General features: G+C 38.7%; 1 protein-coding gene across 5 annotated transcripts in view; it reads left to right on the plus strand.

The window, feature by feature from the left end:
* MYO16 (myosin XVI) overlaps nucleotides 1-12,580 on the plus strand; it is a 641,507-nt gene that overhangs the window by 392,724 nt on the left and 236,203 nt on the right. For all 5 annotated transcript variants that reach the window (XM_079902787.1, XM_079902784.1, XM_079902785.1 and 2 more), the window contains 2 exons: nucleotides 899-1,004; nucleotides 6,703-6,820. In XM_079902787.1, coding sequence (XP_079758913.1) covers nucleotides 899-1,004; nucleotides 6,703-6,820 — 224 coding nt within the window. The remainder of the gene's footprint in view (nucleotides 1-898; nucleotides 1,005-6,702; nucleotides 6,821-12,580) is intronic.

Genomic DNA, 12,580 nt, shown 5'->3' on the forward strand with positions numbered 1-12,580 from the left:
AAAATGGAAAACACGAAATGTCCAAACTGACAGCAGCCTCAAGACGCCACAGGCCGTTTTCAGATCTGCTGAGCGCCGGGCACTCACCTACCTGGTCGCTCCTCCATCAGGCCGTTTTCAGATCTGCTGAGCGCCGGGCTCTCACCTACCTGGTCGCTCCTCCATCAGGCCGTTTTCAGATCTTCTGAGCGCCGGGCTCTCACCTACCTGGTCGCTCCTCCATCAGGCCGTTTTCAGATCTGCTGAGCGCCGGGCTCTCACCTACCTGGTCGCTCCTCCATCTTTACCGGCTTAGTTGTAGGAGCTGCATGCTTGATGTTCACTTTGAAGGAAGGAGGAGGAAAGCTGAGAAGGATTGCATGACTTTTCCAAGGAAGATGTAACGTCTTTCCTGGAGGACTCAAAGATTTAACCAGGCCAGACGTGTGGCCCTACCAAATACGCATCTCGACTGTAGGGCACCGACACCTGGCGGCCACCCCACTCACCTGCACTCACAAAGCACGGGACAGGCGGAAGCGTCTTTCTTTCCAGCCTAAGGCCTTTCTGCTATAATTTACCTGCATCATGTGGTTCTACTCTGTAAGATACTGGGGAGCAGAAGTGGCATCCTATTCATTTATAGTCCCAGCATCGAAAACACCATATTGTGTGTACACAGGTACACACACAGAGGCACACAAACATACACACACACGTATTTATTTATTGTGTATATAGTACAGCAAAGGAGTGAATCACATGGAAGTGTTAAATGATGCCATCATCGCATTAAAAGTCACTAGGTCATTTCCTCACCTTCTTTGTGCCTGAGAATTGTCTCTGGTTATTTAATTTTTTTACTATGTTCTCCAAAACCATAAACTTGTGGTTTTTTCTTTTTTCTATTTTATTTTAGTGGAGAAAGAGGATCTGGGAAGTCTGAAGCCAGCAAACAAATAATGAGACACCTCGCCTGTAGGTCTGGTTCCAGCAGGCCTATATTCGATTCCAAATTTAAACATGTAAGTCTCTTGCTTGGGTTAGAAACTATGGAGAAGCAAGAAAAATGCAGTTTACAAATAAAGGGGGCATCTTAATAGGCCATCAGTTTAACCATAAGTTGACCAAAATTTGTGGAAAGAAAGAAAAAAAGACCAGTGCAAATGAATATTGTTCACGTCAAGGTTTATTTTCTTGTATATATTGCAAAATATTTTGAACGTCATACTCTTTTTGTATTTGCTCTGAACAGTTGGATTGAAAATACGTAATACAGTTAGAGTCGTCGTTGTTTACGTAGAAAGGGACACTTTGGTGGGATTGGCCAGATAAGCAACTTTTGTGGGGGGATTACTGAGAGGTGATAATAAAGTTTCAATGTATGTGAAAGAACTGGTAACAGTCAACTTTGATGACATTAATAGGCTGGTGATAAACCTTCAACCCCAAAATTGGTATTTTGACATATAACATTGTATTCGTTTTAGGTATACAACATAATGATTTGATATTTGCGTATATTGCAGAATGATCACCCCACAATAAGTTTAGTTAACATCCAGCACCACACATAGTTACAAAATTTTTTTTCTTGTGATGATAACTTTTAAGATCTAGTCTCTTAACAACTTTCAAATATACAATACACTATTATTAACTGTAGCCACCATGCAGTGCATTACATCTCCAGGACTTATTTATCTTATAACTGGAAGTTTGTACCTTTTGGCTCCTTTCACCCAAATTAAGACTGATTTTAAATTATATGCAGTAACATTTGCTTTTATATGAAGACACCTTATCCTGCTACTTCATAGACCTAAAATACTGTCAGGATTGAATGAGGAACCACAGAGTCCTATTAGCAGCTAAGGGAAAGGTCAAACTTCACACGATAAAACTCAGACATTTGACTCAAGGAGACACCTGCAAGTAGACGGATGTTTTCACACGGTTCTGTTAACAGGTGTTTTCCAGGCCACAGCGGATTAGAAGGAGAAACTCTCTTTTCAATTCTTCTCTTTACAAAGAATATATGATAAATCAGCTCTACAGTGCATGTGTGGTATTGTATGTGTTCATTAATGACTTTAATTCATAGCCATCTATTAAGCTCGAGCTATATATTGGGCATGTGCAGAATTCTACAGCACAGCTCAAAGTAATTTAACATTTTGGGTCAACTTGGGAAAAGTAGTGTAAACTCTTTGTTCAGCTATTGTAATATGCTTACTAATGACACTTAAGGATTAGAGAATCTATAAAGCAATGCGGTTATAAAGTAGACTCGGGTTACCTAATAAAATAACAGGATCTGCTGGCTTAATTGTAATGACAAGAAACCGTAGTCTCTATGTAAATTATAGACTAAAGCACTCATTTATTAAAACAATGCTTTGAGAAAGAGCAGAGTGTGACTTCTAAAATGCATTCTAGATTACTTTATGTAAATTGGATTACTTTATGTAAATTGGCTTTATGTAAATTGGGTTACTTTATGTAAATTGGCTTTATGTAGTGAATACATTCTAAGCTGCATTTTTTTGGATAAGATAGATACAACTCTTCCAAATCAATTAGCATCTGGGAATCCATATTATAATGTCAATGCAAATTTCCAGTGAAACTATTCCTAATTCATTTGTTCATTTTACTCCTTTCTCATGGCAAATTAAGGGTGTCATAAATAAGTGATTTCCAGTCTTAGGTTTGAGTATGGCTTAAACTTCATGTCCATCATGCTTTTTTTGGTCTCCCTTTAAATGATCATCCACATGCATTTATTCAGTGTACAAGACGTTCTTGAAAATTACCCAGCCACAGTCTTTGCCCAGCATCCAAGTGTGTGTGCTGTGCGGTAATAAAATACACGCATTGGGAAAAGTTATGAACTGACTGCAAATCATTATAACATCACAGGTGTTCACTGAAATTATGTCTGTTTAAGAGGTGGGCCAGTACTTTCTGCATGAAAGAAAAATTGTATTTAGGAGGTGAGTAGAAAAGAATATCCTTGATACACAGAGCAACGTAGTAGAAGGCTTTATGTTCAGGGCAGGATGAGAGGAAGGTTCGTTAGGTGGCCCTGAAAAGAGAGGAGTGAGTGAGCAGAGTTAGATGGTGGAACAACCCCTTGGAGGTACCACGGGGCAGACACGTGCAAGATGCTGCCCCGAGGGGCCACGTGCACAACAGACACATGGTATCTTCCACTGGGAGATACTGGTTGAGTCTGGACCAAATCATGTTGCCCTACATCTTAGCATAATGTGAGAGAAGAACAGTCATTGAAGGTCATGCTGATGAGCAGTTTCCAAAGAATAAACAGTAGAAGAACGGTAGCAACATAACAGGAAGGACATACCGGTAGGTCTTCAGCACAGAATCGTGGAGAAACTGAGGCGTAGAGAACATTTTCCTTGTGGTTTACATCGATGGCAGAATTAAAGATTTATAAATTAAAGGTTATTATCCGGAGCTGGGGTGGGGGGTGGGAAACACAAAGGGAAGGGGTTTGGGAGGAAGCTGGCCATTTCTAAGTTCCGTGCTATCACGGTGAGCAGTGTTCTCCATAGAGGGTGCAGAGAGAGAGAGCAAGAGATTTAACTGGTAGCTGAAGGTGAGCTCCAGAGATGATTTTTGGTAATTTTATGCAGGTAATGCACATATATTTTAAAGGACACACAGCTGTAACTTTTCTGGATTTTAATCTTATACTTCAGTTGTCCGTCTTGAAAGTCTACGTAGGTTTACGTTCTGCCTTCGCGATGGGCTTCAGAGTGAGCTTTACCCCATGGGCAGGTGGGTTTGAATACCATCACTGTAGATACTGCTTTCGTTTCCCTGGACAATTTCAAAACAGCTGAGATCGGTTAAGAGGGTGGTTGTTTGTAGTCGCATTATTTGAATTTCAAACTGTGGAAGCAGGGACTTTCCATGGCAGTAGGTTTATTGGAACATAAAAGTCATGTTTTGGGAAAAAACACAATTGCCTGGGACTTTTCACTAATTCTGGCCCAAATGAGTTTCAACTTTAAGACATTCGGTTCCATTTAAATTAAATAAATGTTTATTGAGTAACTGCTTTCACAGAGTGATGGGGGTCACCTTGATTAAGCCCTTATTTTTTATTGAGGAGGCTACAAGTTTTTACTTTGAGAAAATCCAGCTGACTAACTCCTACCAGGATAAGTGCGCGTAACTTTGAGTGGCAGAACTAAGAAAATTTTATAGAGAAAAATTCCAATGTAAAATAGGAACAAATCATGCCAATAAAATTTGAAACAGTAAATACTGAGGAAATGTATACTTACTTCCCTTTGCCTATATTTTTATTTAAAGTTTTATTATGGCACAATATTCTCATTATTTTGTTTTAAAGTTGAGCAGCAGAACAGTATTGGTTTTGCATTTTTTCTGTATTTCTCTTAACACATTTGTTTAGCGCCACCTATTGGGCAAATGGATGATTAAAGATTAAAAAAAAAAAAAGAACACCTCATTTCACTTTAATCTTGAATCGTGGACCAGCAGTGCACAATGAAAGAATGCCATGTATTTATATTTGTTCAGTAGTTTTAGGTTTATGCTAATTTTCTGCCTTATATGTCTTTATCATTATTCAGATACGGTGATTAAACACACCGATTCTGCAAGAGATTGCTCGGGTTTCAATCCCAGCTCCACTATTTATAAGCTCTGAACCTTGGGAAATTTACTTAATCCATCAGTTTCCTTTTCTATAAAATGGAGACAGTAGTTGTGCGAATTAAAAGAAGTTATTTATACATATACACGCATATACGTTCGTACCTATATATGAATGTGTGTGTACGGTTAGATATAATTTATATATAACTTTATATATATATATAGTTCCTGGCACATAGTAAGTGAAGTATAAATGTTTTCTACTATTATTAACAAAAACAAAACGAATCTTTGCTATTTGTTGAATGCTTACCATGTGCCAGGCGCCCAGCTGAGCGCTTCATACACTGGACTCTGATAACCACTGAAGGGGTTATTCTGCTTAGAGTAAAGGAAAGGAGGTTTGGGAATTTATGAAACTTGCTCACGGTGGTAGAACTTGTCATTAGCAGAGCGGGAAAGGGGGGGCAGAGCACATGCATCGTGCCGTGCCATTCATTATCCTGGACTTCCTGTCTGGGCCTGGGTCATTCATTATCTTTTATATTCATTTTCTATTATAATAAGAAATTAGTGTGTTATCAGATACAACGCCAACCAACTAGAAGCCAAAATATTTAAAAATGTTATTTTATTCCTTTTTATGAATTTTTAAACAATTGTTTATTGTAATATTATAAAGGCTTAAAATGTGATATAATTACACTATTAATTTTGCTATATATTTATTTCATATTAAGTTGTTGGAAAAGAAGCAAAACATAGGACCTTCATAAATACTGTTTCAAATTATTTTTCAGAAACATTTCTGCCATTACTACTATCAATGCACTATTATGATCTTTAAAATTAGGTTATTGTAAAGAGACCTAAATCATAGGGTTTCTGTAAAGATTCAGGGTTTCTCTCCAAAAGTTCGAACTTCAGAAACAGACGTTTTAATATATTTCGCTGTTTCCACGATGTTTAGCTCTGTGACTTGTGATTAGAATCGAAGTGTTGTTTTATAATCTTTCAAAATATGAAATACTTCCAGGTGACTTGAATGCCTTAGTAGAGCAGCATCCAGAAAGTTAAAAAACAACAGCAAACTTTTTTTTTTCTAATTTAGAATAAAAGTCTCGAAAAATACTATCATCAGAAATTGTAAGCCACCACCAAGTGTATCGAGAAGGTATCATAGTGCCCATCTTGTGGTTGATGCAGGAACTACATTTAAGATGTCAGTATCTTGAAAGATACAGAAAAATACCTTTGAACCTTCCAGATTTTCATACATTTTGGAGAATTGCTTGGCCATCATCATTGTCACAGGCACAATCGGTTGTGAGAAAAAAATGACATTCATCCTATAGTCAATCTTTAAGGAAATACGTGAAGAATTTCAGATGCCGGGGTTGATCCGTGGAGCTGTATTAAGAGCATTTTAAAGCTGCAAGCACCCATCTCTACAAGAGCACCTGGTGATAAGATACCCTGGATCCAGTGGCTTCATCTAGAATTCTTATTATGGAGCAAAAACAGGGTATGGGAGGGTTATCTAGGGACTCAGGGTGCAAAAGAGTATGTGGCAAAGTAAATACGGGTTCGGAAGAAGGTTATAAACAAATGTGTACGTGGATTCGTTATTTTTAAAGGAAATTCTGACTATTGCTTATATTAACTCTAATTCCTCCCTCCAAAGCCACAGAAGCACTTCCACTGTTCTGTTCAAGTTAAAAAGCCCAAATAGCATGTGCTGAGTTGTGTGCGTGTGTGCCTGTGTGTGTGTGTGTGTGTGTGTGTGTGTGTTACACTGAGAGGCTAGTGAAAAAAAGGGAGTCATGTGCTCTGTGCATAATTCTCCTGTTACTGTTAGCTACCGTTTGAGAGGGAGAATGCTAGCAGTTTGCATTTGAGAAAAGAATGACCTTAAAATTGCAATATGATGTTGCATGAACAATGGAGAACCTCTTAGCTGAGGGAATATTCCTGTCTCTCTGCTATTATTACCCAATTTTATTTAAACAGATGGGTAACTCAATAAATGTTTCCCTTTAAAAAAAAATAAACGTTTCCCTTTTGCTACAGGTCATGAGCATCTTAGAAGCCTTTGGACATGCCAAGACCACTCTTAATGACCTGTCCAGCTGCTTCATAAAGTATTTTGAACTACAATTCTGTGAGAGGAAAAAACACTTAACTGGAGGTAAGTGTAAAATTAACAAAGGAGATCTCTGGAGCTACCAGAAGGGGGCAGAGAAACACCAAGCACCGTGGCAACAGTGACTGGTGTGTGTGCGTGTGCGTGTGCGTGTGTGTGTGGGCGCGCGCACCCACATGTGGGTGTATCAGTGTGCACACCCAAGGTGTCAAGTTATGAGTTCTAAAATTATTGTGAATTGAAAAATATTCTGAAATGCAAGGTGAACCTTTCAAGGCAATTTTTGTGTAAACTAATACGAAACCAAACCGAAAATAGCTGAAATGAATCACACTTGCTGAACACAGAAACAAACTTAAATATCAAAGTAATGTGTAACTTGAGTACATAATTCCTTCTTGCAAGATACGTTGAAACTTATTTTAAATAAAACTGAATCTATTTAAAAATGATTGAATTAAAACAAATCAAAAAATCAAAATGATCACCCAACTAAACCCAAACTGAACTATTTCTTATTTGATTTAAATATTTAATGTGTACTTCATGAAAACCCCTTATTTGAAATTCAACTAGTTTAGAATTCACTTGGGATTTTACATCTTTCAAATCAAAACGGATTATCCATGCAAATTAATAACATGACTATAACTGTAGTTAGAATGCCTGAATCTACTTGGAGGAATAGAGTCTTTTCAAAAGTTTTGTAACAGCTGTTAGCACACAAACAATTGTAATTATCTTTGAAAGAGATCAGTTTTATTTGGTGTTTCAAGTTACACTATCTTCCCTTCAGGAAACAAAAGTCACTTTTGACCATAGTTTAGAAACAAATAACCTGTATTTTGCAGTGAGGTATGTCCAAATCCCATTAGTACTAAATGAAATTTGGTAAAAAATATGCATAAGGAGAGTCAGAAAAGATAATTTTAGATGTTGATGTTAGAGGCTTAAATTCTGCAATAGGAAGGCTGTTTTGTGTTGTTTCTCACTCCATGGCTAAGAGCTCTGTTTGAAGATCTACCATTTTAGGAAAACCTCAGAGGAGAAATGTCTTGAGCCTCAAACTCTGGTTTTCACATCTTTGTTTGTAACACCCCAGTGAGACTATGCCTCCAAGCGGAGGGCACAGCCTGGCCACCTCATTTTGTGAGCATGATTTCCCCTGAGCTTTCCGGCACCAAGGGTTGGAGCCATAGCAGCTGGGAGATTCGGGGGTTCTGAAGGTTGCACGTCCGAGCCCCTTGCTACTCCAGGGGGACCCGAAGATAACTAAGGACACTGTGTAATCTGGGAGCTTGTTAGAAATGCAACCTCCTATGCCCCACTGCAGACCTCAGGATTGGGACTTGAACAGTTCCTGGCAATTCCCTGGTGATTCAGACAAACGCTGAAGTTTGAGAGGGACGGTTCTAGCCCAACCCAAGTGAAGCCGGCTGCTACGGCTTATGCACAGTTGGCTCTGAGGAGATACAGCGTGTTCTTTTATGGAAAAGATGGAATAATTTTATTCATTTATTTTTTTGTGGTTGTAAAGTTTATACTTATTTTTTTAACCTTTTATTTTATATTGGTATGCAGTTGGTTAACAACTCTGTAACAACCACATAGAGAAAAGAATTTGAAAAAGAATAGATACATGTATATGTATAACTGAATCGCTTTGCTGTACACCTGACACTGATACAGCTTGTTCTTGATTCAATAGTCCCTTTACCAAGGCGAAGATAAGTGGCTTCTGACGGTCTTATCCATTCCTAATTTTGTTTACTTTCTCTTCTGGATAGAATTTAACATGTCCTCCTCAGGAGCGTTAATTTAGAAAATAATTGTACGCTGCGTAAAAGCAGGAGGTGACAGCTTACTTGTGGAGCTTCTGTTAATCAGGCAGCCCCACGGAGCTCCAGCATAGTCAGACCCACAAACTCCTCTCACACAGCCTCTGCAGGCTGCACACTGTGACAGGGTGACAATAAATATTCATTCAGATGGATCTGAGGCACTTCCAGGTCCTGAAACGCCCTCTGGATTGTGAAAGAGCTGTGAGCATCAGTGTGCTGCCCGCCTGGCACATGACTTCATTTTCAGACGAGGCCACGTGCACAGGTATGGGGGCTTGGGGCTTAGCCATATCTTTCTGTGGGACACAGTTCACCCCACGACAGAGAATAAGGAGAGATCTATTGTGTCCGTCTTTACTTTTCAAAATTATTCTCAGTCTAAGCAAACGTATCATCATCACCTCCGAAAACAGGCACTGTTAAAACACTTTAAGAAGCTGTACGTCAATGGGATATATCCTTTTCTGAAAGAAAAATTTTAAAAAGTATCAATATAAATTACTTTACATGTTTTTTAAAGACAGCTGAGTCCTTCAAATTAGTCCTGTGTAAAAGCCTTCTGAATTTTAAGTGTTCACTAAAATAGTAAACCAAATTGGACTAAGGTTTTTACACCTCAAATTAGGTAAAATATATGTAGGTTACAGGTTGATTTCATGCTTCATGGTAGTCTAGATTTTCTTAAATTATCAACATGTAAAATAGTTGTAAGGAGTTTATTGTACAGGGAATGTTATATTACTACTTTTAAGGTTGATAGATGCTGTATATTTCCTTTATCGACATTATTGCTTATACTTTTATAATTTAATGCCAGCTCCTTGATCAGGGATGCAACCACCAATTGTAACAAAGAAAATACAAGTCTCAGTTTTATGAAACATCAGCTACAGAAAGTCAGGATTGTTTCTTATTTTGAAGAAAGTTTAATTAATAAAGAACATTCTAACCTAGGCTTTCGGTCCAGGGTTTTTTCCCATCTGATTACTCATTTAACAGTGTAATCTTTCTAAGTTCCCCAAGCCCCTGTTTCTAACGTGCTCCCCTGATTCCAGCTCTGTTGACTGTAGACCAAGTCGCCCCCCTTCTTTCTTCCCCCGCACTTGTCAAAATCTGAAAGCGCCCTTTCCCATTGGTCTGGTTGTTGTCTGTGACTCCTCTTAGGATACAGGTTTGCTGATGGCAGAGCGCTTGTCTGTCTGGGCGCACAGTAGGCCTGCGTTCCGTATCTGTTGGATTACAGACTGAGGAGTGGCACTGGGGAGCGATCACAGCGGAGCAGCCATCGTTCAGTTCAGGGAGGGGGCTGTGTAAACGCCTCGGGAACTCATTCATGCCAGCAAAGAACACCTATTATCGAGAGTCTCCAATAGTCAAGGAAAGTTATCAGCATTTAACTCTGGATTATTTTGTGTAAATAGAGCCGATTCTCTTCATACTGAGAGTTTGTGTGTGCTAAGGGTAGAACCATTATCTGCTTCCTGAGTGTGGAGACTGGCAAAACAAACGTGCTGAAGGGTCTACAAAGGTAGGAGGACCCAGAACCCATGTGTGGGAAGGGAAGAATAATTGGCTCCTTGTCTTTTCTGTGTCTTGAAGACACCCAGGCTTGTTGAAGTGGAAATTGAAATTTACTAACAGTCAGAGATGTTTCCCAATAAATATGCCAAGGCTGTGTTATCTACTTGGGAAAGTTAAAACTTAGAGTGAACACAAAGAGATGGAAAATATATTAAGATGTTGGCATTTCATTTTTTCAAACCTTAATTTTAAATAGACAAACAAATAAATAGTTTTCATCTTCATTGATGTCATCGTCAACTATCCTTAGTATTATACTCTCGGTTCTTTGAAAAGTTTCAGAATGGCCATAATCAAAAAGTCTATAAATAATAAATGCTGGAGAGGGTGCAGAGAAAAGAGAACCCTCCTGCACTGTTGGTGGGAATGTAAATTGATACAGCCACTATGGAGAACAGTGTGGAGGTTCCTTAAAACCTAAAAATAGAATTAACATATGATCAAGCAATCCCACTCCTGGGTATGAATCCAGAAAAAAACATTGTTCAAAAGGATACATGCACCCCAATGTTCATTGCAGCACTGTTTACAATAGCCAAGACATGGAAGCAACCTAAATGTTCATAGACAGATGAATGGATAGAGAAGATGTGGTATATATACAATGGAATATTACTCAGCCATAAAAAAAGAAACAATGCCATTTGCAGCAACATGGATGGACCTAGAGATGATCATACTAAGTGAAGTAAGTCAGACAGAGAAAGACAAATGTCATGATATCCCTTATAGGTGAAATCTAAAAAAAATGATACAAATGAACTTATATACAAAGCAGAAATAGACCCACAGACATAAAAAACAAACATGGTTATCAAAGGGGAAGGGGGTGGATAAATTAGGAGTTTGGGATTATCATATACACACTACTGTATATAAAATAGATAACCAACAAGGACCTACTGTATAGCACATGGAATTATACTCAATATTTTGTAATAACCTGTAATAGAAAAGAATCAGAAAAAGAATATATATACATATATATATACAAAACTGAATCACTCTGCTGTACACCTGAAACTAACACAACATTGTAAACCAACTATACTTCAATTAAAAAAAAAGTGTCCGGGAATTCCCCGGCAGTCCGGTGGTCAGGACTCAACGCTTTCACTGCCGAGGGCCTGGGTTTGATCCCTGGTTGGGGAAGTATGATCCCGCAAGCCATGCGGTGTGGTCAAAAAATAATTTTTTTTATGTGAAAAAAATGAAATAAATTAAAAAGAATATTTCAGTGTGCTTTAATTGATCGCATCTCCTTTGAAGAACAGCATCTTTTAGTGCAAGCAGCCTGGGCTTTGGAGATAAGCCAGTTGGGTTTAAATGTGAAAAGGCCTGCAGCAGGATTTAAATGAGGCAAAGTTGGAAAAACACCTAGCACAGTGCCTGGTACACAGTAGGTACTTTAAACGGTGATTCCTCCTCTTGGGATCCGGGAAGCCTGGGATCTTTGTTTCTTTTTGTCCCCACTAACGGATGGGGAAAGTGAAGTTGAGAGGGACATGGAGATGCCGGTATCAGATTCAGGACCGGGGACCGTACTTTGGGCTCCTGATTGAGGCACCGTTTCACCTGTAACGCCCCCGGCATTACTGATCCTGGAGAGTGAAGTCAAAAGTAGTGCCTGGGGGTCAAAGAGAGACTCTTTGGCTGCAGTAATTAATCAGAAGTGTGCTGTTGGTGATTGCTGGTTGAAGGCATAATGGGCGTTTCTGGGAAGAGATCTTATTAGTCATATACTGATGACCACTTGGGTGGGCAGAGTGAGAGTGGGTGCTGGAAGTTTCTGGAAGCTAGTGGAAGGGCAGCTGGAGCACTTGACCTTCTTGAAGGAGAGGGAGGTTTCTGTCTTCCACCTCCTTTCGTCTTGAACGAAAATGGGTATAGCTCTATACAATCCTTTCACTGCATATTATGTTACATATAATCTGCAAACATATATATTTTTTCAGTAGCGAAACTTTTTGGAAGACCTGCTCACATAGATTTCTGGAAAGATGGAGGATCACAGGTATACTTCCAGTCAAGAATATTTCTGACATAAAGTATTTTTTTAAATGTACACGTCTTCAGAAATCAAGAAATTAGTAGAAACTTTCTGTGCATGGACACTTGCATGAATGAGTCAGAAACACTTTTAACTTCAAAACCTATCACTTTCCTTCCATTATTCCAGTTTCATTTTAAACACAACAGAAAGGCCTGCATTTTCCCCATTCAGAAGAATATTAGAGTCTCCCAGAAATTTGAACTTTTGGTGGTTCTGAATTTTTGGTGGTTTTCTTCCATCCAAAAGCTCCTTAAAGATGGACTTCTTAAAAAAAATCCTACTGATCAGAAATTCTTCTAATCCACAGCAATTTTATTCACTGCTGGAGAT

This window comes from Stenella coeruleoalba, assembly GCF_951394435.1.
Source record: "Stenella coeruleoalba genome assembly, chromosome: 18".
NCBI classification, from domain to species: domain Eukaryota; kingdom Metazoa; phylum Chordata; class Mammalia; order Artiodactyla; family Delphinidae; genus Stenella; species Stenella coeruleoalba.